General features: G+C 37.9%; 1 protein-coding gene across 3 annotated transcripts in view; it reads left to right on the top strand.

Moving 5' to 3' along the window:
* Positions 1 to 27,233, top strand: part of PARD3B (par-3 family cell polarity regulator beta) — a 1,038,672-nt gene that overhangs the window by 663,828 nt on the left and 347,611 nt on the right. For 2 of the 3 annotated variants that reach the window (XM_082689120.1, XM_082689122.1), the window contains one exon: positions 3,926 to 3,970. The exons of the other annotated variant lie outside the window; for it this stretch is intronic. In XM_082689120.1, the coding sequence (XP_082545246.1) occupies positions 3,926 to 3,970 (45 nt within the window). The remainder of the gene's footprint in view (positions 1 to 3,925; positions 3,971 to 27,233) is intronic. 3 annotated transcript variants of the gene reach the window in all.

Raw genomic sequence — 27,233 nt, 5'->3', positions numbered from 1 at the left:
AAAAGAATCCGTCATCAGAACCAGAACAAGAAACTTTGAGTCTTGATCCATCAGCACTCTCTAACTAGATGCATTTGGTGCCTCACCATTTTAGAACGGAAGACCTTTACAACACCCATTCCACTCATTTTTCAATCTCTTATAAATAAGGTTTTAGTCTGAAATGACACACCTGTCATATTCCTACTGCTACTATTCCAATCGCTGTGCTATCCAAATATTATGCAGTGAAATGAGTAGACTTAAGCTCCAGTCCCAAGAGATACACCTTAGAGTAGCTCAAAGGTAATCTGAGTTATAAAGGAAGTTGAGTATTAATTATAACACTTGTCATTTTTTAAAAAACTGGTGGTAGTGTGTATAATTTTACCTCATTTTCTCATTTGCTACTCTTATTTAAATCACTTCCCAGCACTAAGCATGTGCATAAAGGATGATTGTTCCCAATTTAACCTTTAAATAAAGTGTATTCTATTAAATAAGTCATTACAGTCCCTTCTCTTTTCCATTATGTTTATTCATTTATCTTCTGTCCTAAAGATAGACATCTGTGTCACTGAATATTTTGGAGAAAGACCCCTAATTTTTATGCCTATCAGCCATTTGGATTTTCTATACTGTTTTTTGAAATAGTGCTCTAAAGAATTTCAGATTGTCAATTAAAATAATGATAAGTATTCCCACTTAGAATAATAGAGAGTGTGCAGTCAAAAAGTTAAGGAAGTACCATGGTTAACCTAATATGGTTGAGGAATTTGCAATACTTAAATTGGCTTAGATTTAATGGGATAGCTTACGTCTGTCAAAGAACAAAGTCAAATGCAAAATAATAAAATCTTTGTATGAATCCCTTTTCCAGAATAACTGCACATAATAAGAACATATAGTCTGAAAACCGTATTTCCTTTGCCTTTCTTCCACTACAAGATGAACTAGGAGACAGGTGAGCTGAGAGGTTAACCCTGCTGTGGTGAGAGAGCAATTTCAAAATTCCTGCCCGAAGGCATTGTATTCTCTCAAGTGTTTTCCCCCTCTGTTCCTCTGTAATCCCAGGAAGTGAAACCATAAACACCACCACCATCATCAAATGCACAACCTTTACCACTCCCACAGTTTTTATGTGTCAAAAGTTTTCATTTATTGAGAAATCTGTACCTGGCCCACAGTGCTCGATGCTTTCGTCTATTTTTGTCATTTTCTCCCACATCTCTTCATGGGTGTTTTTATCTAAACCTTTTACACAGGGAAACTAAGGTTGAAAACAACTTAGTAACTTGCCTGGAAAAGCTGACATTCAACTCATTTCGATCTCGTTATTAGCTGGCATGTTATTCTTCCTTTCTATATAGGTCCCGCTTAATAATGATGATAGTAGTCTGTATTTATTAAGCACTTACTAAATGATCTTCTAAGTACTTTGCATAAACTTACACATGTAATCTTCACTACAGGCCTATGGAAGAAGCAATATTATCCTCATTTTATATATGATGGTTTTGGGGCTCAGGGAGTTCAAATAAATTGCATATGACTAGTAAGTTTCCAAGTTGAAATTTTAACTCAGATGATTTCTCACTTGTGAAGTGGGGGAGAATATTTTAGCTAAAACCCATTAGAATGCTAAATTTCCAAACATATTAAACAAAATTATAGCTAACACTTGATTTTTATCACCACAGAAAGATTTCTATTAATAACATATATTCAAATAAAAAGGATAATAGTTTTCTAACATGTAAGTTTTTGTCAAGTGTTTTCTTCTATTCATGCAACTGATTGATTCAAAGAATATATAACTGATTCTTCTATGACTTATCACCAGTATAATGGAGTGGTTAAGAGTGCAACATTTAAGTTCTCAATCCTCCACATTGGAGGCATACTTCAGTTTCTTTATCTGTGAAGTAAAGATAATAATAGTATCCATCTTTACAGTCATCATGAAGATTAAGTGAATTATTAGCCCTAAAGTACATAGGACAGAACCTACACATTACAAGTGCTGTATAAGTATTAGCCACTAGTGTTACTATTTTTAAATCATCATCATTTTCTACTACTTTTTTATTTGTACTATAGATTCTACTGTACATTTTTTTTAGACCTGAAAAAGCCAGAATTTGGCCCACAATTGGAGAACTGATGAGTATGGACTGACATATCCAACTGGAAATATGAAGAAAAGTCTGATAAGATTTTTAAGAAGTTAATAAAATACTAGGAGAATCACAGACAAGTAGTGTTGTTGTCTAGAAAATAAATAGTGGAACGATCTGTGTATAATAACCGGGTTGGTGAAATACGACCGAATGGTGCAGGCAAAGGAAGGAGGGACATACTCCTCTGAGGCCTCTAGTGTTAGGCAAAATGGAGGGGGTCTTCTTTGTCAGCAGAGTTCACCTCTCATTGCTCAATCCTTGAGCACCAGGTTTTTATAGACCAACATAGCCAGCGGCACATAGCAAATAATGGACAACTACTGTTGTATATTGAAGTGATAACCCGTGCAGAGAGCTTAAGGATTAAGAACCCCACATCTCTATTTTTGAGAGATGTTGGATAATAGCTTTCATATAGTGTCATTATGGAATATTGGTATCGGCACCATTCCAGCCTCCTAAAATGAGCTGAGAAGTATTCCCTCCTCTGAATTTACTGAAAGCATTTCTAAGGATTGGTGTGATTTCTTCCTTAAATGTGTGGTAGAACCAGTGAAGCCTTCTGGGCCTAGAGTTTGGTGTGTGTGTGGGGTGGGGTGGGGGCAGTTTTAACTACAAATTCATTAAAAACAACAACAAGAAAAACTATAGGGCCATTCAGATGTTCTATTTCTTCCTACATAACCTTTGGTGACTTGTGACTTTCAAAAATTTGCATATTTCATCAGAGCCATGTTAATCTAGGGTTGATTTTTTTTTTTTTCCCCCACTACCAAAGCAGGGTTCTTTGTCTTCTTCCCCATGGCCCTGAATTATGAATCTTTACTCTGGCTATTAGGATGAGGCACTATTCCCAGCCCTGTGTGAACTTCATTCACTCTTCCCATTATACTTTTGGGTAGTTCTTGCCCAGGTCTTAGGCAGTTTCTTCACGTGTGTGATAATCAGTATATTCAGCTAAATACGGAGATCTTCAGCAGATCTCAGCAAGAGTTCTGAGTAAGTCTTTCTTCTCCGGTTCTCCGCCTGCAACTGGCATCTGCCTTATCTTCCCTGGACACCCAGGTCCATGTGCTCAGGCTGGGGCATCAGAAGGTTCTGCTCTGTTTCCCTCGCTATACCACAATCTGGAAACTTTCTCCAGGCAACGAACTGGAGCAGTTACAGGATTTACCTCACTCGCTTCATCTCTGCTGCCTAATGTCTAATCCCTGGATTGCCACTGCTTCCTGTTTTATGTATTTAATTTTTTTTCAAGAGAGATTGTAAATCTGTTCCCTTTTACTCCAGATATAGAAGTCTAGTTCTTGAGTATTGAATATACACACACACATATATATATATATATATGACACTCAAAAAATTTTATTATATATTACACATCTCCAGGCCCATGAGTTTACTTTCTCCTTTTGCACTCATGAAAACAATAACCTAATTAACAGAGCTGAAAGTACTAAAAATTAAAAGAAAATAAAATTATATTCAGAGACAATCTAAGGTGTGTGTATAATAAATATATGAATATTATATATATATATATATATATATATAGAGAGAGAGAGAGAGAGAGATGTATCTTCATAGTTGCCTTTTAAATATCTACCAAAAGATATGAGGTGCCCAGGTAGGCCAGGGAACAGTTTTTCTTCTCAAATTTTTTCCAGTAAAAGATTTAACTTCTTGTGAATTTATTTCAATTTATTGTTCAAAAAATGGCTGATTTACAAGCAGGCCTGATCCTTGTCTCTTTTATTTCTTCTCAGTGTCAGATGAAAGCAAAGTCCACTCATTGGCTGCTCACAAATCGGGTAAGAAACTCCTTGCAACTGTCTTTATATTCTCCTTCCTGGAAATTGCTGGCTGTGTTCGAGTAGCAGTTGGAACCTATTTCCATCCACTAGTCACTGAAAGGCTTGCTAATTAATACATGAGATGTCTCTGACTTCCACAAAGATGAATTATTGCTTGGCTGTGTGTGTAGTGGCATAATGTATGCTGACTCAAAATCTTTGAGAGGAAAGGATAAAGGTTTCCAAAAACTAATAATTATAAAACCAAAAATCTTAAACCTGCTTGCCAGCTGAACACTTAAAACAACAAGAAGGAAGAATTATAAGGAAAATCCAAGAAAGTTTGAAACTCTTTCCCATGATGACTTTCACATTACAGTGGCAGAACAAAGAGCTCCAGAACAAATCTGGTCATTTCTCCTCAAAAAAGGCATAGTTTTTTTGCTTGTCATCAAAGAAGATCACACCCAAGATGGCCATTTTATCTTTCTTTAGACTGAGGAATGAGCTCCCTCATTCCTACAGGTTCTCTGGAGAGTCCGCAAGGATTTCTGTGAGTTTCCTGGGTCTTTCTCTGTTATGTGGGAGATTCTTTCCAGTCGAAAATCCAAGCTTTTTCTTCACTGCCAAGTGGTTTTTCTTCTCCCCTCTTGTCCTTCATTGTTGTTTGTTTTTGTTTGTTTGTTTGTTTGTTTTCCGCATTCGTTGAAAACACTTGGAGCGACCAAGCTTGCAAATACTACAGTGATCCCTTTCCTCTAAGGGTGTATTATTTGGGGAAGAGTATCCATATGACTCTCAGGTTTGCCACTCCAAATAACAGAAGAGTTACAATTTGACATCCCCCTGTTTCTGAAACAAAGAAAGTCCTTCCAGTCACCAAGTGTCTCCTGTGTTTATGTGCTAATTATGTTTCCAGCAGTAAGTGGCCTTGATGCCTCATTACTTCCATCATGTTCCAAGGCAAGATTATGATTTTTTTTTCTTTTCCTCTTTTTCCAGATTCTCTTGTGAGAACAGCAGGGAAGGGCTGGTTCACAACTCTTAGATTTTTTTTTTTCTTTTCTGCTTCTCCTAATAAAGAGCCTAAGAGGTTAGATCACCGTGAAGGAAAAGATTTCTCTGAGAGCGCTAAACTGCAGTGTTGCTTTCCCCCATCATCCTTGTCCTTTAAATTCTCCAATACTGGAAATATTTTTGGGAGCCTGAAAAGGAAGTTCTCATAACCAAGGAATCCCAAGGATAGCCTATATTATTTTCATCTTCAGTGTATCCTAAATGGTACCACTTATCGTTAGTTCTGTTACACAGATTAAGACTTGAAGATTAAAGCCTTTCTATGTACTGGTATGGGCTTCAAGGTTAAAAAAAAAAAAACACACACACACACACGCACACACAAAACCAGTTTTTAAGACTGTTTATCAATCTGTTTTTTTTTTCAAATGCGCAAATAAACTTTCTGACTTTTTTCCAGAAAATCTAATCTTTTTCTGATCTTAATTTCCAAACAAGTTTCTGTCAGCCAGTGACTGAAAGTTAATGGTCCTCTTTTTAAATGAGAACATTGTTACCTTTGCATATCACTACAGTATGTTGCTAAGTTGAATGATATGCTTTTATATAGTGTGATATAAAACACAGTAAAAAAGAATTACCCAAAGTATGAAACTTGAAATAATTTCCAAATTGAAAAAAAATGACAAATATGGCATAATTTTAAACCTGTCAGGTTAACTTTTATATAATATGAACCATGCTGCTTTAAATATATCAGGTGTTTTAAAGATTTCTGATGCTTAATGAACTACTAGTACAACATTCACCATTTTACATTTCCAAGTCCTCGTCTAACCTTATCACGGTGTCATTGAGCTTTTCACTGGCCACCTGTGGAATCAGTGGAAATGCTGAGAACAACCAGAACATAGCTCACTTGGAGCAAAAGTGGCATGTGAGAAAACCCAATATAGATGGCTAACCAATTACCTAAAATTCTATACTCTAGAGTTATATTAAGTGAGAGCACTCTAAAACAGTAGAGACCATCCTGAGAAAATATAAAGCAGCATTAAAGAAAAATCTACAACTAAGTTTATAAATTTATATACTCAAGAATATACCCTCTTCCATTTTTTATATTTATTTGTTTTAGAAAATTCATCTTGAATTATAACGATCCTCAAAAAACTCATCCCTCATGTAACCCGAAACTCCCCTACACGTGTAGCACTTAGGCAGAGTAGTTTCTGAGGAGGGGACCGTGATGGAAAAAGAGGATTAAGGATCCTTTTGCTACTGGTAACATCTTTCATTTACTAAAGTCATCTTGAAAATTCACCTAATATATAACTGTAGCCTCAGTGTGGTATAGTCTGTGACCAGTAAGCAAGTTAATAGCAGGACTATAATGTCTAATGTTCCATGGTCATACTCTTGCCAGTGTTAAAAGAGATCATTCATTGTCTTTTCATTTTACCTTTTCCTTCCCCAAATCTTTCCTCCAGAATATTTAAGTGAAAAGGTGATATCTCTTTGCTAAAAAGGAAGAGTATCTCCCTCTGTCTCTTTTTAATTATAGCAATGTGGGCAGCTTTCACACTATCCAAGACCATCAGGAAGTTAAATTAAATTGTATGTGCTGACCTGAATCTATCATCCATCTTCTTATTTGGGGTGATAGTCAACATTTTAATAAATTCATCTGAGTTAAAGTTTCTTCTGAGTCAGCTACTTAGTGTGTAGAGAGCCATTTCGTGCCAAGTTCCATCTGCTGGTCTGGTTTGGGAACCTCCCAAATTTGTGACAATATTTTTGGCACCCTTTCCTTGGCTTAATTTTTAAATGGTTGGTTCTTCAAAGCTCAGATTAAATCAAAGGCTCAGGTAAGATAAATCTTTCTAATATTTTCGACCTAAAATGTAGTGTACCCTTACCCCTTCTGGAATCAATTCAGTATTCTTGAGATTTTTCTAACGACCTACCTCAGGGGTTCCCCGAGTGCGTAGCGTCTCATGCCTTAGGTGGGATGTCTGTCAGGATGTTCTGTTGTCAATCTTGTCCGGTCCTCCTCCAGCTATGAGAGGAATTAATGTCTCTGGAGTGTGGAGACCTACCCAGAGAGGTTAGGAGCAAAATGCCTTTTAGTGGGTTCCTTTAAGAAAAATCGCTAGTTTCAGAGAGCCTTAAAAATAAAAAATGTGTGTCCTTATGTTGTTCATTGACAAAATTTTGACAAAATCCAAATTTTAGTAAATGCAGGGGGTTAAAAAAAAAACTTCAGCAAAGTGTATATTTTAAGCGATGAAAGCAATTTTTAATGATATCAGTATTCTGAGGGAACATTAGAATCCAAAGAAAATGACATCAAATTTGGCATAGCTTTTTTAAAATTATGCTTTAATTTTGACTATACAGCCTCCTAAACTATATCTGCGAAGGAATCATTGCTTTTCTTTCCCCTAGATACTGAGCTGGCACCTAAACTAATAGCATAAAGCTCCTCCACATTTTAGTCAGAAAGGACTTATAAATTTTACTTTTTTACTATGTCTTAATTTTTTTGTTTTGATTTACTGCTTGGAGCTGTTTTAATATGTATTGACTGTCTGCGGAGATCTTTGCTGACCCAGCTCTTTAAGATGATGCAGTACTGAAGAAAGCCGATGAGTTCTTCTTTATGAGCTCTGACATATTAATTAGCAAAATGGACTAAAAAGCTTTCCTATTTCTATTTTAATTTCGTACATTCTAGAACACCTGTCTATATAGCTGTAAAGCAGGCAAGTCTGTAAAAGTAATGGTTGGCAGTCAGTCCAGACCTTTTCTGAGATAAGTTTATCAATTAATGAGCAAATATGCATTAAACAGTCTAGGGAGATAACTCTGTATAGGTGCCTTGCAGCCACCAAGTTTGTGGATATCTTAACATGTTTTACTAATAAGGAACCTGAGGCTCAGGGTGTTTTAGTACTTGTTCTCCTGACTTGTAACTAGCATGGGATGAGCTTATGACCCTAGATACTGTGTGGCAAAGCCCATGCTTTAGCCAATCTTCCACCAGCATGTGTCTAACACTTCAGTCCCAGCGACTGAGAAGAATACCATCTAGTTGGAAGACATGGGGCGGTTCGTTGGTCTACTGGGATGATTCTCGCTTTGGAAGACATGATACACATATCAAAATAGCTCATAAACTCTTACCTTCTGTAACCTATGACTGAACAAAGAACACCATACGAATAATTTCTCTAGTAAACAATTGTAACTTGGTGAGCTTGAGAGGGACATTTCATCTGATCATTCTTGACTTTGTTTCCCTGCATGTATGTGTATTTATATATTTATATGGAAGTGTGGGCCAAGTTAAGAGATGTATAAGAGAGAAAATATGCATGTGATGTGCATGTATTATGTATAAATCACAGCAAATGTGAATGGATGTGCATCCTTATGGCAAAGGCTGAAAGTTTAATATGTAAGTTGCTAACTTGGCAGACCTTACATTCTGTTCTAAATGCATTGTGTGTAAACTTTATATTTAGAATGTTCGAGTGTGGCCAAAGAAATCTCTAGATCTTTCCAAAGAGATAGAACTCTTAAAAGCAGAAGGTGATCAGATAATCCCTTTAATACAAGAGCAATGTGTTCTTAAATGACATTTCATAAATTTTGTTGAGTATGCATTTAAAATTTGGAGCACCAGATATAGTCATTTTTCATCAGTCTGAATTGGATTTTTTTCTGGCCTTTTTTGGTTATTATGGATGAGGAACTAAATCTTAGAGTTAGTGGATAGTGGACTTAAACTCTGTTTCTTTTCTCTTCAGTTGGTTAAAGTAACACGATATGGTTATACATTTGAACAAAAATCTTTATGAGGTACTTTCTAAGCTTTTGTCACTTGTTATGTTGGATAAATATACCTTTAGACACAAGAAATATATACATTCTCACATCCTCCCGCTTGGTTTACATTCCTGAGATTCAGGACGTTATTTTTAAAAAATAGCAATATGTATAGGCTTCTTCCTATACAAACTTGATTATAAAGCAGCCTATGTGGTAAAAGGTTACTGAATACTCTGGTCCCAAAAATTCAGTGAATCAAATTGGATTAGAAACAAATATATCAGTCTTTTTAGAAGTGAGATTTGATTCATTGCTATTCAAATATGGTGCAGGTGTGTGCATCTCTGAATTTCATGTGTAAATAGAGTCTACATGTTTTTACAAATCAAATTTCAAAATTAATTATTTTAGTTCCACTCATGTTTATTAAATGCCCATTCTGTGACAGGTGTTATATATCAAGTGCTGGGGATACAAAGTGACATATGACATGGTCTCTGTCGTAGAAAAAAATTTTTGAACTGGTAGAGGAGAAAGACATAGAAGTGCCTAATTAAATATTGGTTTAGCATCTGTATGTGAAATTAGAGTATAATACAGAAACCTCACAGAGGAAATACTGCTTGATTCTGCTTGGGATTGGGGGATGGCTGTCATATTTCAGAAAGGAAATATTTCCAGGGAAAGATCTGAAAGATAAATAGAAGTTTAAGAAACAAAAATGGTCAATGAGCTAACACATTTCAGGCATATGGAAAGTTATGACAACTTAAAACATGATGGTATGTTCATGAAACTATAAGCAATTCATTGTGTCACAAATGCAAGTGGAGAGTAACAGATACTATGCTGAGCCAGTAGGCAGGAGATTAACTCATGTGGAACCCCTACCAAATAGAAAAATGTGAATTTTATCCTACAGGCTTAGAGAATCCAAACTGATAAAGGAGAGAGTTGGCGAGTTTTATATTATAGTACTATTATTCTGTTGGCTGTGGTGACTTGAAGGACAAAAACAAAAACAAAAAACTGAGAATAGTTAAGAGACCATTGCAGTAGTCCAGATAAGAGATGATATGGACATAAATTCTAGTGAATTACAATGGAAATGGAAAGAAAGGTAAAACATATTTAGGAAATAAAGCTTTGAGATTTTTTTTAAAAATTAGCTCAGTGGGTGAGTAAGGAAGAAGATCCAATTTGATTCTCTGTTTATCAGTCAGCTGTTGCTACATCAATGCTGCAGAACAAAATCAAAAGCAAATATTTATTGGTCACGTGTCTTTTTCTGGGGATTTGCTGATCTCAGAAGTGTTTGGCTTGGCTTAGCTCCAATCTTGGCTTAGTTTAGATCCAGGTTTTATATTATTATTCTCCTTGGAACAGTGGTTTCCTAAGGAAAGTATTTTTTTAATTAAAATGTATTATTTGCCCCAGGGGTACAGGTCTGTGAATCATCATGCTTACACATTTCACACCACTCACATAGCACATACCCTCCCCAGTGTCCATAACGCAGCCACCCTATCCCTATCCCCATCACCCCACAGCAGCCCTCAGTTTGTTTCATGAGATCAAGAGTCTCTTATGGTTTGTCTCCCTCCCGATCCCATCTTCTTTTCATTTTTTTCCCTCTCTACCCCTCATGACCCTCTGCCCTGCCTCTCAAATTCCTCATATCAGAGAGATCAAATGATAATTTTCATTCTCTAATTGACTTATTTTGCTTAGCACAGTATACTCTCTAGATCCATTAACATTGTTGCAAATGGCAAAATTTCATTTCTTTTGATGGCTACATAGTATTCCATTGAGATATATGCCACATCTTCTTTATCCATTCATCTGTTGATGGACATCTAGGTTCTTTCCATATTTTGCTATTGTGGACATTGCTGCTATAAACATTTGGGTGCATATGCCCCTTTGGATCACTACATTTCTTTTCTTTTTTTTTCTTTTTTTTTTTTTAAAGATTTATTTTTTATTTATTTGACAGAGAGAGAGATCAGAAGTAGGCAGAGAGGCAGACAGAGAGAGAGAGAGGTGGAAGCAGACTCCCTGCCGAGCAGAAAGCCTGACACGGGGCTCGATCCCAGGACCTGAGATCATGACCCGAGCCAAAGGCAGAGGTCCAACCCACTGAACCACTCAGGCGCCCCTGGATCACTATATTTCTATCTTTAGGGCAAATACCCAAAGTGTGGTTGCTAGGGTAGCTCTATTTTCAACTTTGTCAGGAATCTCCATGCTTTTTTCCAGAGTGGCTGCACCAGCTTGCATTCCCACCAATAGTGTAGGAGGTTCCCCTTTCTCTGCATTCTCACCAACATCTGTCATTTAGTGACTTGTTAATTTTAGCCATTCTGACTGGTGTGAGGTGGTATCTCACTGTGGTTTTGATTTATGTTTCTCTGATGCTGAGAGATGTTGAGAACTTATTCATGTGTCTGTTGGCCACTTGGATATCTTCTTTGCAGAAATGTCTGTTCATGTCTTCTATTTCTTGATTGGATTATTTGTTCTTTGGGTGTCATGTTTGATAAATTCTTTACAGATTTTGGATACTAGCCCTTTATCTGATATGCCATTTGAGAATATCTTCTCCCATTCTGTCAGTTATCTTTGATTTTGTTGACTGTTTCCTTTGCTGTGCAAAAGCTTTTGATCTTGATGAAGTCCCAATAGTTTATTTTTGCCCTTGCTTCCCTTGCCTTTGGCAAGATTTCTAGGAAGAAGTGGCAGCAGCTGTAGTTAAAGAGGTTGCTGCCTGTGTTCTCCTCAAGAATGATGATGGATTCCTGTCTCAGATTGAGGCCTTTCATCTATTTTGAGTCTATTTTTGTGGGTGGTGTAAGAAAATGGTCCAGTTTCATTTTTCTGCGGGGGACCATCCAATTTCCCCAACACCATTTGTTGACGAGACTGTCTCTTTTCCATTGGACATTCTTTCCTGTTTTGTCAAAGATTAGTTGACCATAGAGTTGAGGGTCCATTTCTGAGCTCTCTGTTCTGTTCCATTGTTCTATGTGCCTGTTTTTGTGCCAGTACCATACTGTTTGGATGATGACAACTTTGGAATAGAGCTTCAAGTCTGGAATTGTGAATGCCATCAACTTTGGCTTCAACATTCCTCTGGCTATTCGGGATCTTTTCTGGTTCCATATAAATTTTAGGATTATTTGTTCCATTTCTTTGAAAAAAGTTGCTGGCATTTTGATAGGGATTGCATTAAATGGGTAGATTGCTTTAGGTAGCATAGACATTTTCACAATATTTGTTCTTCCAATCCATGAGCATGGAATATTTTTTCAGTTCTTTGTGTCTTCCTCAATTTCTTTCATGAGTACTTTATAGTTTTCTGAGTACAGATTCTTTGCCTCTTTGGTTAGCTTTACTCCTAGGTATCTCATGGTTTGGGGTGAAATTATAAATGGGATTAACTCTTTAATTTCTCTTTCTTCTGTGTTGCTCTTGATGTATAGAAATGCAACTGATTTTTGTGCATTGATTTTATATCCTGACAGTTCACTGAATTCCTGTATGAGTTCTAGCAGTTTTGGAGTGGAGTCTTTTGGATTTTCACATAAAGTATCATATCATCTGCAAGGAGTGAGAGTTTGACTTCTTCTTTGCCGATTTGGATGCCTTTGTTTCTTTTTGTTGTCTTGATTGCTGAGGCTAGGACTTCTAGTACTACATTGAATAGCAGTGGTGAGAGTGGACAACCCTGTCATATTCCTGACCTTAGGGAAAACGCTCTCTGTTTTTCCCCATTGAGAATGATATTCACTGTGGGTTTTTCATAGATGGCTTTGATGATATTGAGGTATGTACCCTCTATCCCTACAGTTTGAAGAGTTTTGATCAAGAAAGGATGCTGTACTTTGTCAAATGCTTTTTCAGCATCTATTAAGAGTATCATATGGTTCTTGTTCTTTCTTTTATTAAAGTATTGTATCACATTGATTGATTTGCGGATGTTGAACCAAACTTGCAGCCCAAAAATAAATCCCACTTTGTCGTGGTGAATAATCCTTTTAATGTACTGTTGGATCCTATTGGCTAATATTTTGGTGAGAACTTTTGCATCTGTGTTCATCAAGGATATTGGTCTGTAATTCTACTTTTTGATGGGGTCTTTGTCTGGTTTTAGGATCAAGGGAATGCTTGCCTCATAAAATGAGTTTGCAAGTTTTCCTTGCATTTCTATTTTTTGGAACAGTTTCAGAAGAATAGGTGTTAATTCTTCTTTAAATGTTTGGTAGAATTCCCCTGGGAAGCCATCTGGCCCTGGGTTCTAGTTTTTTGGGGGGAGATTTTTGATGACTGCTTCAATCTCCTTACTGGCTATGGGTCTGTTCAGGTTTTCTGTTTCTTCCTGGTTCAGTTGGTATTTTATATGTCTCTAGGAATGCATTCATTTCTTCCTGATTGTCAAATTTGCTGGCTTATATTTGCTCATGATATATTCTTATAATTGTTTGTATTTCTTTGGTGTTGGTTGTGATCTCTCCTATTTCATTCATGATTTTATTTATTTGGGTCCTTTCGCTTTTCTCAATTTAATTCTTGCAAAGAACCAGCTCCCAGTTCTATTGATTGTTCTACTGTTTTTTGGTTTCTACTTCATTGATTTCTGCTCTGATCTGTATTATTTCTCTTCTCCTGCTGGGTTTAGGCTTTCTTTGCTTTTCTTCCTCCAGCTCCTTTAGATGTACAGTTAATTTGTATACTTGAGACCTTTCTTGTTTCTTGAGAAAGGCTTGTTTGACTATATACTTTCCTTTCAGGACCGCCTTCGCTGTGTCCCACAGATTTTGAACAGTTATGTTTTCACTTTTGTTTGTTTCCATGAATTTTCTTAATTCTTCTTTAATTTCCTGGTTGGCCCCTTCATTCTTTAGGATGCTCTTGAGCCTCCATGTATTTGAGTTCTTTCCAACTTTCCTCTTGTGATTGAGTTCTAGTTTCAAAGCATTGTGGTCTGAAAATATGCAGGGACTGATCCAAATTTTTGGTCCAGTTGAAACCTTATTTCTGACCCAGGATGTGATGGAGAATGTTCTATGTGAACTAGAAAAGAATGTGTATTCTGTTGCTTACAGTGGAATGTTCTAAATATACCTGTGATGTCCATCTGGTCCCGTGTGTCCTTTAAAGCCTTTATTTTCTTATAAATCTTTTGCTTAGATGATCTGTCCATTTCAGTGAGGGGGGTGTTAAAGTCTCCTACTATTATTGTATTATTGTCGATGTTTTTCTTTGATTTTGTTATTAATTGGTTTATATAATTGGCTGTTCCCATGTTAGGGGCATAGATATTTAAAATTGTTAGATCTTCTTTTTAGACAGATCCTTTAAGTGTGATAGGGTGTCCTTCCTCATCTCTTATTATAATCTTTGGCATAAAATCTAACTTATCTGGTATAAGGATTGCTATCCCATCTTTCTTTTGATGTCCATTAGCATGGTAAATTGTTTTCAACCCCCTCACTTTTAATCTTGTGGTGTCTTTGGGTCTAAAATGAGTTTCTTGTACACAACATATCAATGGTTCTTGTTTTTTTAGCCATTCTGATGCCCTGTGTCTTTTGATTGGGGCTGTTAGCCATTTATATTCAAGGTAACCTTTGAAAAATATGAATTTAGTGCCATTGTATTGCCTGTAAGGTGGCTGTTACTATATATTGTCTCTCCCCCTTTCTGGTCTGTTACTTTTAGGCTCTGTCTTTGCTTATAGGACACCTTTCAATATTCCCTGTAGGACTGGTTTGGTGTTTGCAAATTATGTTAATTTTTGTTTGTCCTAGAAGCTTTTTATCTCTCCTTCTATTTTCAGTGACAGCCTAGCTGGATATAGTATTCTTGGCAGCATATTTTTCTCATTTAGTGCTCTGAATATATCATGCCAGTCCTTTCTGGCCTGTGAGGTCTCTGTAGATAGGTCTGCTGCCAATCTAATATTCTACCATTGTATGTTACAGACCTCTTGTCCCAAGCTGCTTTCAGAATTTTCTCTTTGTCTCTGAGACCTGTTTTATTATTAGATGATGGGGCATAGACCTATTTTTATTGATTTTGAGAGGGGTTCTCTGTGTCTCCTGGATTTTGATGATTGTTCCCTTCACCAAAATAGGGAAATTTCCTGCTATAATTTGCTCCAATATACCTTCTGCCCCTCTCCCTCTTTCTTCTTCTGGAATCCTAATTATTCTAATATTGTTTCATGTTATGGTATCACTTATCTCTCAAATTCTCCCCTCATGTTCCAGTAGTTGTTTTTCTCTCTTTTGCTCAGCTTCTTTATTCTCCATCATTTGGTCTTCTATATCACTAATTCTCTCTTCTGCCTCATTTATCCTAACAGTAAGAGCTTCCTTTTTTTTTTTTTTTTTTGCACCTCCTTAGTAGTTTTTTAAACGTCAACTTGGTTAGATTTTAGTTCTTTTATTTCTCTAGAAATGGCTTTTATTTCTCCAGTAAAGGATTCTCTAATATCTTCCATGCTTCTTTCAGGCCTATCTAGCACCTTGAGAATCGTCATTCTGAACTCTAGTTCTGACATATTACTAATATACGTATTGATAAGGTCCCTAGTCTTTGGCACTGCCTCTTTTTCTTTTTTTTTTTTTTTTTTTTTTTGTGGTAAGTTTTTCTGCCTTCTCATTTCATCCAGATAAGAATATATGAATGAGAGAACAAAATACCAAAAGGGTAGCAATGACCTCAGAGAAACCAAATCAGAAGAAACCCAAAACCCAGGGGAGAAGAAAGGGTCAAGGAAAGAAGAAAAAGAAAAAAAAAAAAAAAAAAATATATATATATATATATATATATATATATATATATATATTAGACTGGTGAATAGAACAGGATCACACACTTGACTTGGGGTGTATTTTGGTCCATTAGAAGAAACTACCTCCCAAAATTTTGAGGAAAGAAAAACTTATATATATACAAAAATAAGGGTAAACATGGTGAAGGGATGGAATATGACTGTAAAGATGAAAATTTTAAAATATTCTAAAAAAAGGAATTGATAAGAAGTTTACTGAGGAAAGAATGTGATCAGGCTGGAGGCTAAAACAAAGCCATGCACTAGATTTAGGGTATATTTTGATCTATTAGAAGAAATTGTATCCCAAAATGTTAAAGAAAAAAATACTTGTATGTATCCAAAAAAGGTGAAATACAATGAAGGGATAAAATATGACTATAACAATGAAAATTTAAGAAGATTTTTAAAAAAGGTATTGATAAGATAAAATAGTTAAAAATGTTAAAATAAGAAAGAGAAAAAATTTTAGAAAATAGAATAAGAAAAATATAAAATTTAAAGAATTTAACTTTGAAAGACTAAAGGATCATGGGAAACAAGCCATGAATTCTGTGTGTCACTTTCCGCTGTCTTTGGAGTTCTGCAGTTCTCATTGGTTGGTGAACTTGGTCTTGACTGGATGCTCTTACTAATCTGGGGGAGGGGCCTGTTGCAGTGATTCTCAACTGTCTTTGCCCAAGGTGGAATTGCCCCACCCTTGCCAGGTTAAGTAACCTGCTCAGGTTCACTCTCAGTAGCTTTTGTTCCCTGAACACTTTCCATACAGCTTTGGAGGACAGGAATGATAATGGCAGCCTCCTAGTCCCCCGCCCGGAGGAGCTGAAAGCTCAGGGCCCCAATCCTCAATGTCCTCTCAGAGAAAAGCAGTTAATCTCTCTGTCTCCCTGGCCTCCGGCTGCACTCCAAGATCACCCAGCCTGTGACGGAGAGTTTCTATAACCCAGCAGATTCTTCTACATGCTCCCGTGCCACTCCTCCTGTTGGAGGAAGGAGGGGGTCTCTCCAGATCTGACACTTGTGGGGTCCCTGCTCAAAGAGCAGTAGCTCGACTGTGTCTTGGATCATGGTTTAAGGTAATTCTGAGCTGAGAGCCCACTCCTCAGCTCCATCTCTGTAGTCTGCTTCTCCACTCTGATACCTGGGAACTCTGCCACACTCAGTCACCCTTGGTCTTTTTGTGTCCCTGTGGATCCTGAGACCACACTGTCTCCTTGAGGGACCCGCCCCCTGCTTAGCCTCTGGAACAATGTCCCTCAGTGGAGCAAACTTCTAAAAGTTCCGCTTTTGTGCTCTGCTGCTCTCTCACTTGCTGGATCTGGCCCCTCCCCCTGCAGTCTATCTTCCTGTCATTTCAGATTCACTTCTCCGCGCGTCCTACCTCCTGGAAAGTGGTCAATTTTCTGTTTCTAGGATTGCTGCTCTTCTTCTCTTCTATATCCTGTTGAGTTTGTAGGTATTCAAAATGGTTTGATAACTGCATAGCTGAATTCCTGGGACCTGACGGTGTTTCAGTCTCCTACTCCTCTGTCATCTTGCCTCCCAGACCTGAGGAAAGTATTTTTGATAACAAGAGTGATAAAATGGAAATCGAGTGGATAGAAAAGACCCATCGGCTCTGTGTCAGAGCCATGGCACATTAAGTCACATGACAGTGAAGGTATTAGAGGGGAATGAGAAACAGTGGATGGAAGAGTGACAGGATTGCATGAGCTGGGAAAGAGTCGGGATTTTTTATGTGAGTAGATGAGCATTTCTCTTGAAAGCAGAAGTGACAAGTAAGGAGGCCATTAGTGCCCCCCCAACCCTAACCTACCTGATGTGGGTGAGAATGAGAGGACTGCAGGGGAAGCAGTTTTCTTAGTAGAGACATAGACTTCAAGTTAGGCTAAAGTGCAGGGAAATTTTTAGAGACGAGGTTGAGAGTGAATAGCATCTTGTGAACCACAGAAGGATAGTGGATAGGACTCAGAGAAGGCAAGTGGAGGAGTCTGGGATAGTGGGGAAAGCAGGATGGTGGGCACACAGGAATATGGCCAGAGTGGTTGCTGTAAGGCAGCTTCCCAGAGGGCAATAGCTGACTAAGGGTTCTACGTCTTGGGAAATGACTGAGGATGGCAGAAGCAATGGGTCTGGTTTGTTTCCGTAGCTCTGTGGTTGTCAAGAGGATTAATCCTCACTCTTTGGTGAATAGAGAAAAGGCTTGAGCCAGTTCAGACTCAGTGGTGGCCTAGATGAATTATTTCCTGTAAGGAGATTGTATCTCTGAAGAATGAGAAGATGAACATGTCCAGGAGGAAATCGTCCCAAGGTTACAGAAGTTTTGAGAAAATGGCCAAGTTTCACTAGGTTTGGAAATTGAGAGATGGCCATTAGTTATCAAGTTCAGCAGAATGAGTGCCCCGCAGATAGGAGAGCAGGAACAAAATGACGTGACTTGAGGAAGAATGGGGACAGAAATGTGATCTTTCTAGAAGTTTAATATTAAGAGAAAGAAACGAGATGTGTCTAAAGAAGTGAAGTTGTTTCTATTGCTCTACTTTCTATTGTCAATGAGAAGAACTGAACCATGTTTATAAACTGAGCGAAAGAGATACTTGTGAATGAAGAAATGGGAAAGAGGGACTTGTAAAGGCATAGAATTAAGACTATAGTGTTGTAGCAGTTGGCCTTGAAGAGGTTGAACCAAGATAATAGGGAAAGTAGCAGTTATGCATGCAGCACAGATAAATTTGTAGGTAATAGGAGTGAGAAATTAAGGATATTAATGGTCTCATCTTGATAGTGTCAAAGTCTACATGGTAAAATTACAGGATTGGTCATAGCTAGCCAAGATACACAAGAAACACTACAGATAGCAGGTAGCCTATGTTGAAATCTGTTTAAGTCATTGAAGCAAAATTGGATGGTAAACTTTGAAGAAGGATGTTTACACTTATACATGCAGATGAACACTACAGTCAAGGGTTGGGTTACAAAGGACCTGCAGCTTTTCCCTGAACTAAAATCTCTTGCAGTTATATTTTCAATTCTCTGGTGGAATTAGAGAAAGTTAGGGCTAAGTGGAGCAGTGGACAACTAACTTTTTTTAAAGAGTAGACTGGGACCCAGATAGGGAAAGTGACGCTAGTCAATGACAGAACCAAGGCTCAGATCTGCGAATTTATTTCTACAGTCTCTTGCTCAGCGACATTGTTGCTGCCAGATTTGCCTGATTTCATTACCTAAAGTATCATTAAAATCCTCAATTTGAGGGGCGCCTGGGTGGCTCAGTGGGTTAAGCCTCTGCTTTTGGCTCAGGTCATGATCTCCGGTCCTGGGGAGGAGCCCTGCATCGGGCTCTCTGCTCAGCCATTCTCTCTCTGCCTGGCTCTCTGCCTACTTGTGATCTCTGTCTGTCAAATAAATGAATAAAATATTTAAAAAAAAAAGGCAGAATTTCCCCAAATTCAGCATGGACAACAGAAAGATAGAGTAATTTGGCACAACACCAGTCATTTTTCCCTTAAGCTTCTGACATTGAAACCCACCAGGATTGAATAAGCATCTATATACAAAATTTCATATTACATCCCAAGTTTATACAGACTGTCACAAAATCTGTGTTTGTGTATAGTTTCTATTTATTATACTTTTTACTTTTATTATGGTGTTCTATTTCTTTTTCCTATGAATATAAATACACAGGACAAATTATTCTGAGTTCTAGTGGGCCTTTGTTGATTTGGTCTATGTTGGTATATATATTTTCCCTATGCCCTTATATGTCCATATTTACATTACAGGCTTCGCAGTAACAAATATCTTTGAAATCCTGTCTCTCTCATTATCCAGAATATGACAGCCTGTCTTTGGAGATAAAATTTAGTTTGCTTAAGTATGTGTTGATTCAGACAACTTATAGTTTCTAAAATGTTTTGAATTGTTTGAACAAGTGAAAAGTAATTTTATAAAGAGGAGCATATTTCTATATATGTCAAATTCTTCAGATGTGACTGAACTCTCAAACTTCGCCATCCATGGGGAATATGTGTCTTGTACATTTAGAAACAGTGGTTTGGAACTGACAATTCTAATAGTGTTTCTAAATGCTAGAATGAACATCCGCAGTGAGAAATGTTATTAGCTGATTACATGATGGTTGATAAACACAAAGTGAATGTTTGACATCAGCACTGTGCTAAGGGCTGAGCTATCTGTACCCAACTTTGGATTAGCTCTGCAGGCAGAGAAAAACAATAGTAACAGCACACAAGTCACATAAAAAAATACACTAAAATGCCACCAGTAGTCAGAATATTACTGTATGAATTTGGATGTACCATGGGCAAAAACAAATCACATTCTTGAAAACATAGTAACTATATATTTTAACCTGCAATATGAACATTGGCTCTTCCCTCTTTATATTCAGCTTTATGACATCTTTAGCCAACTTTTTGCAGTGAAACCATTACAAAAAAGCACACTCTGTGCTTACTAGCTTTAAATAATGGCAGCCCCTCATGAAGAGGAGAATTGGAAAGAACTGGAAAGCTGTTTAGTGCCTGCATAATTATTTTAAAAGAGTCTACATTGAGACCTAGAACTTAAAAATCACTCTTCTATGGAAGGGATTTCGTGTGTAAATTTGTTGTGGAGGAAAAACCAAGACTCTCTGACCACAGTGACCCAGAGGGATTTTCAAATTTTGTCAAACTCTAGTCTGCCAGTGGCAACTCATGCTAGCAATGGTTTTAATTCTTTAGTTTTCTTGCTAACAATGAGGATATTGGAAGGATAGGTTTAAAACCCAACCTGGGAAATTTCAAGATGAGTTCCCACATGATAGACTGCCCAATCTATGTTAAGTAATATATGCCAAAGCCTAAATTTTGTCTTAATAGCTGATAAATTGTCAACTAATCTTGAGAACCATTTAGGATATATTGGCTTTGATAATTTTCATATTACTTTATATTAGGTGACTTATATGTATACACATTTGAGTTTCATAAAAGAATATTATTTTATGCAGGCGAGGAAGGGAAGCATTCAAAGACATGCATTTCAAGAAGGGAATGGCCTGCCTAGGAAATACTCATTTGTTCCTGTATTTAGGCCAGGAATAAATTTCAGCCTCTTCAACAAGTTATGCCATGCCCTCCATCACCTTCTCATGGCCTGCCCTTCCAGGCTTGTCCCTTGTCACCATCACCTGCCACCCCACCCCACTTGCCTCATCAAACATGTTCCCCACTCACAGAACTACTCACTTTTTTTCTTTTTTTTTTTTGGAGGACAGGGTATGGGACAGAAGGAGACTCGTAAGCAAGTCTCCATGCTGAGACTCAGTCTCACAACCCCGAGATCATGACTTGAAGCAAAATCAAGAGTTGGTTACTGAACCAGCTGAGCCACCCAGTTGCCCCGAGAGCTACTCACTTTTGTCATCAGACCGTATCTCACTCTTTCACACCTAAGAGCCCCGGCTGAACTCTGTCCTGAGATCCCTTCCCCACCACCCTCAGGCGAGGATCCTTTCTGGGAGCTAGCATTGGGTGACTTCAGTGTCTTCTAGACTCTGCGTTTGTGCTATTTAACGTCGCTCAGCCTTTCTTGGCTTAACTCACACGGTTGTCAACCTCCTTTAATCAGCAGTTGTGTGGCTCCCTAATCCCATGGCCCACCTTTTCTCACACAGACAGAATTCAATTATCTACCACATAAGGGGGAGTAACCAAGGATGAGTCATTTACCAAACCAGTATTTAGTGAACACCTGCCGTGTGCTAGACACTGCGCAGGTACTGCAGATACAAAGTCGTGTCGGGTCCAGATTCTGCCACTAAGGAGCTTACCACTTAGTAGCAGCAATGGGAATGCGCACAGCAAAAGTTCCAGGTGCTTAAGTGTAAGTGCAAACACATAGAAGTAACAGTGCATACTTTTACTTAGACGAAGAAGATAGAGACTGAGAGACAGGGAGACTTCTGCTTTATCTACAGTATCTGAATTTGAATATTGACCCTAAATTCAGGCACAAACTGGATAATTAATAATTAATTGATTTTTTAAAATAAAGACATTTTTACACCTTGTAAACCTCCCCATGCTGAGTCTACTAATGGCAGTGTTGTGCAAATGGGAGCATGGGGACTGTCATAGAGTGTGTACGGAAGCAGCAGAAGACAAGGGAAGCTTTCTGGGAAGGAAAGAGGCTGAAAAAAGCTACTTAGGGAGCTTTAACTGCCCCCCCCATCAAGTTTTAGCATCCTAGATGGTAGAAACTTAGTCTTTGTAATTCATTCAATAAGCCGCCCACACAATGCTATATATTTAAAAAAAGGTCTTTTTTAAAAAGTTCACAATGCCCCAACCATGTCCAATATTCAGAATTATAATAAAAGGACTAATGACGAATATGTAAAAATTAAAGAGAGAACTGTAAGCAACCTAGATTACTTCTCTTGCTAAAATAAGCAAATGCAAATTCATTCCCACTCTATTGATAATTAGAAACCACACACCCACACAAAACAACTTAAAAATTCCACCCCATCAAATACAACAAAGCTGTTCAAAGTTGCCTTTTGAACAAAAAAAAACCTTTTATTAACCAGTCAGTTAAAAAACAAAACAACCAAAAAAAAAAAAAAAAAAAAAAAGGTGTATGCCTTTTTCAAACAGGCCAAGCACAACTGCAAAACAAGAGGGTAAGAAAAAGCAGATAGTTTTATAAATACCATGATATGCCATCAGGGAGTTGTTGGAGGCATTTAGAAGTATTGGTGTCGGGGCGCCTGGGTGGCTCAGTGGGTTAAGCCTCTGCCTTCGGCTCAGGTCATGATCCCAGGGTCCTGGAGTTGAGCCCCCCATCAGGCTCTCGGCTCAGCAGGGAGCCTACTTCCTCCTCTCTCTCTGCCTTCCTCTTTGCCTACTTGTGATCTCTGTCTGTCAAATAAATAAAATCTTTAGAAAAAAAAAAAAAAGAAACAAACAAACATTGGTGTCAAACTGGTGCTAGAGGCTTCTTATGTGCTACACTGACAGACCTCAGAGAAGCTGTCCCTATTGGCTGGCATAATGAGGCGTGGTCCCTGAACTCTGGTAATGATTTATATGGGCAGGTACTTATTTTTTAAAAGTATGTATCTATATGATTATGTACTAGTGAAACAGTTTTTCCATTTATGGTAGTACTGCTTGTTTTTTAAATAAAATTTTTGCAGAAAAAACCAAGAGTTGAAGATTCTTGGTAAGGAAATTCGTAAAGTGATGGGTGAACGTGGCAAAATATTATGGTACAGTGGCCCCAAATGCTGAAGTTTGGGAAACACTGGTCAGTGCCGTGTCTCCATCAGCATTCTGTAGTGTCCATCAGCATGCTTCTTTGCAAAGCTCAGAAAATCTTAGCTTGAGAAAAGTATCTCCACTCTGAGGTCCTTAGGCTGTGTGATATGCACAGTTGGGGCCCCATTTCCTGCAAACGCCTTCAGTTCCGGTTGAACACTGGGTTTTTCAACAAAAGGAATATCCAAAGCTTCCACTGTTTCTCACCGTGGTAACTCTTAGTCAAGGTAAACTTGAATTATATTTCCAAATATTCCTCCAGCAAAGCCATCTTATCAAAGAAGGAAACCAAGAATATATGAGATACAGTCATGCCCTTCCGTGTGAGCCTGGAAAAGTCTTACCAAATGCAGAGTTAGCCTTGACTTTGTGCTTTTCTCTAGCTATGACATTAATCCAGCAGGAAATCAGGTTGGACCCACAGGAATACATCGCAAAACTTTACTTCCCGCCCTTACCCAAACCACCATTACCTCATGTCTTCAGGCGCCTCCTCAGCGACCCACACTCTTTTACCCTCTCTAGAGTTCTGCTCTCCCCCCAGGAGCCAAAGGGATCTTTGGAAAACATGAATCAAATCATGTCCTTCACATGCTTAAAATCCTCCAGTGCTTCTGATCATTCATAGAAAATAACCCATATTTCTTAGCATGATCTCCAAAGGCTATTTCCTCTGCCTGGCCTCTGTCTCTGAACTTGTCCCCATGCTTCGTCCTCCTTCCAAACACTTGGCCTGTGTTGCCTGCTTTCTATCTCTGGAATAGGCCAACTTGTTCTCTCTCTGGGCCTTTTTGCACATTTATTTCTTCTTCTCAGAACAATCTCCCTCTACTTCGTGTGGTTGGTTTTTTTCTTATTCAGTTCTCAGGTCCAATGTTGTTTCCTTTAACATGTCTTCCCTGACCACCCCATTTAAATAGAAAATAAGTCAGGTTCTATTGCTTACTATGTGTATTTCCTAATAGCACTTATTAGTCTGTAGTAAGAGTGTACGTGTGTGTGTGTGTGTGTGTGTGTGTGTGTGTATTTGTAACCTGCTATCTCCCCTCCCCCTCAGAATGTAACCTCTACAAGGGCAGAGACCTTGAACCTCAGTCCAAGAGCAGTGTCTGATAGGGAGCAGGTGTCCTTTACTCAGTGTCTGCTATGTCTTTTTTTGATATGTCTTCTGTATATTTTTACTTCTAAACTTCCCACGTTCCTTATGCACCTGTATTGTCCTAACAAATAGCTGGTTGTGTTGTGTTCTGGTAGTCTGAGTTGTGGTGGGAGTTTAGCACATTACACTTATTAAGATTACTGACATAGCAGATTATGTTTATCATCTTATTTTTATCTTTAAGTCACTTCTTAATGTCTCTTTTTCTTTTTATCCTCTGGGGGTGAATTCCTGTTTTCCTTTGTTTTTATCACCCTACTTTTTTCTTATATTGATTTGGAAATCATACACCAACTTTTTATCATGCATACTTAACAAAATACAAAATTAGTCCACATTAAATTCTTTTCCCAGGCAATACAAAGAACATAGAACACTTAACACCCCTTACCCTCTCCCAATTTCTATGTATTTTCCATTTTAATTCTTAGTTATTAATCCCAGAGGTTATCGGTTAATTTAAATGTTCTATGCATTTAATACTTATTTCAAATGGACCCATAGATTTACCAGTTTCTTTTCTTACCATTCTTCTTCATATCTCAGACCTTCCTTTGGGGGTCTTTTACCTTCTTTCTGAAGTATGCCATTTAAGATATTCCTTTAATGATGGTCTCCTGACTACATTCTTGTGTTGTCTGTCAGAAGATGTCTTGTTCTTGACAACTAGTTGTGTTAGGTATACAGTGGTAGGCTAACAGCTCACTGATGATGTTGTTCGACTGTCTTCTGGCTTCTCCTGGGAAAAGTCAGCCATTGGTCTCACTGACCTCTCTTTACCAGTGATCAGTCCTTTCTCTCTGGATACTTTTAAATTCTTGTTGTTTTTGTTGTTCTCTACAGTCTAGGTCTTGCTGTCCATTTCTTTATGTTATCATTTTTGGTAGCTGGTGTGCCTCCTATAGCTGCATGTTAATGTTTTCCATCACTTCTGGGAAATTATGTCTGTTAATGTGCCTCTTCCCTATTCCGTCTTCTCCTTGTGGAACTCTTACCAGATGTATATTAGACCTTACTGTTCAGCCACATCTCGTACACACTACTTCATATTTTTCTATCTCCCTGATTCTGAGCTTCATTGTAGGGACTTTTTACAGACCTGTCTTCTAATTCCAACTTGGTGTCTAAATCTCTTCCATGTTTTTGCTGACGCTCATTAATGGTGGCTTTCTTTTTTATGAATTTGGTCATTTCTGTTTAGGATGTCATATTTGGATGTCATATTTGGCTGGATTGAATGTGTGAGGATCTTGAGGAGTTAGATGTGCATGTGCTTTTCTCCAGAAAAGCTTTAGATTTGCTTCTTTTGGGGTACTAGGGTATGACTAGCCTGGGACCACTTTCATATAATTTCTCCGCTGACAGCTTAGTTAATTGGAGAAGGTAAATTTCATTTCATACCTAGAAGGGGACAGCCCTGTGGTTGTAAATTCTTAAAGAGAATGGTGGCTTTCTAAACTGTTATTTTTCTGGGGCGCCTGGGTGGCTCAGGGGGTTAAAGCCTCTGCCTTCGGCTCAGGTCATGATCCCAGTGTCCTGGGATCGAGCCCCACATCGGGCTTTCTGCTAAGTGGGGAGCCTGCTTTCTCCTCTTTCTCTGCCTGCCTCTCTGCCTACTTGTGATCTCTCTGTCAAATAAATTAAAGAAAAAAAAAATCAAGGGTCATAACACACTGAACTTCAATACAGAACCTAAAAGTATTTGTAAACCATTAAAAAAAAAAAGTAAATTAAACTGTTATTTTTCTTATTTAAACCAGAGTAAAGGCAGATTTTCTTGGATTCCTTTTGCGAGAAAAGTGTACTGAGGGTATGAGCTTATTCATCTAGGTTGTAGGTCTTTTGGGGGGTCACTTCTTTAACTCTCCTACTTTTGACTCTAGAGATCCTCTAAAATATCGCCATCACACTATGTCCCCATGCTTCAGACTCCTAGTGTCAGCATTTACTTGAAGGGCAGTTTCAACCTGCAAGATTGGTTACATAGCATCTTTCACTCTTGGTTTTTTTATTCATTATTTTTTGTTTGTTGAAAGGCTTTGCTTAAGGATTTTCTTTAATTTTCTATGAGCCCAACAATGCATTTAGATGTATATTTGTTTTAATTTATCTAAGATCTGTTTGTATTTTTGTCGTCGCCATTTGGGGAATTGATACTTAACTGGAAGAAGTCTAGAATCTAATTTTTGCTGAATGAATGAATAAATGAATGGTTATTTTTTATAAATGGCTGAATTCAAATTAACCATTGGGTCCAATGCAGACTGGAACACACATTAAGCCAGATATGGTTTTATTTCACTCGGTCTGGATTACTTTTGACAAACCAACTTAAAATATTCCTTAGAAATATATGGAAAGCCACATACCATAGGAATAAAGTGGGGGATGATGTCCATAATATGCTGAGAAAGTTTGAAATGGAAAATTCCCTTCAACAAGAAACCACATAATAAAAAGTTCTGGTTATATTTGTAGTTACAAGCTCTGGTTTATTACTCTGTCTAGAGATCCTTATAATGATTCATTGTTCTAGGAAGAAATAAAATAGGGTTCACAAAGGAGCTTTTATCAGATTATAATGTACCCTGCCATAAAGTGGGGAAGAAGAGGCTTATCTGGCGATTTGTTGTCACTGCTTACATGAGCCGTGGATCAGATACTAATTAGAATTCTTTCTGAACCTCTGGAATGCCCTTCAGATGGAATGCCTTGCCATGACCACACCCACAGAGTAGTATATGAGAAGGTTGTTTGATAGGTCCTCTAGGTACTAAAACAAATCAAAACCAGCCCTGTTCATTCTAACAAAAACTGTCCTTCCATATGTTCTCCTTTTTACACCAAATACTCTTCATTTTTTCTTCTTTCTGAAGACCAGAAATTCCAATACTTTCAAAGAATTTTTATGTAACTTATCAGTTATGTAACTCAGGTTGCCATAGCACAGGTGTTGAGATTGGCCAAGGGAATGCCGTTACAATTTGGGTGAAGTCAGCTCACGGTTATATTACGGAAGACCCGTCTTTGTGATTGGAGCCTACATGGATCAAGGAAACCCCATTAGTTCCCTGGAGTACTAAGTTGGTCAACTTTCGA

The sequence above is a fragment of the Mustela nivalis genome (assembly GCF_964662115.1).
Source record: "Mustela nivalis genome assembly, chromosome: 11".
Lineage (NCBI taxonomy): Eukaryota > Metazoa > Chordata > Mammalia > Carnivora > Mustelidae > Mustela > Mustela nivalis.
The sequence above is the reverse complement of the archived record's forward strand: the minus strand, read 5'-3'. Positions and strand labels throughout refer to the sequence as shown.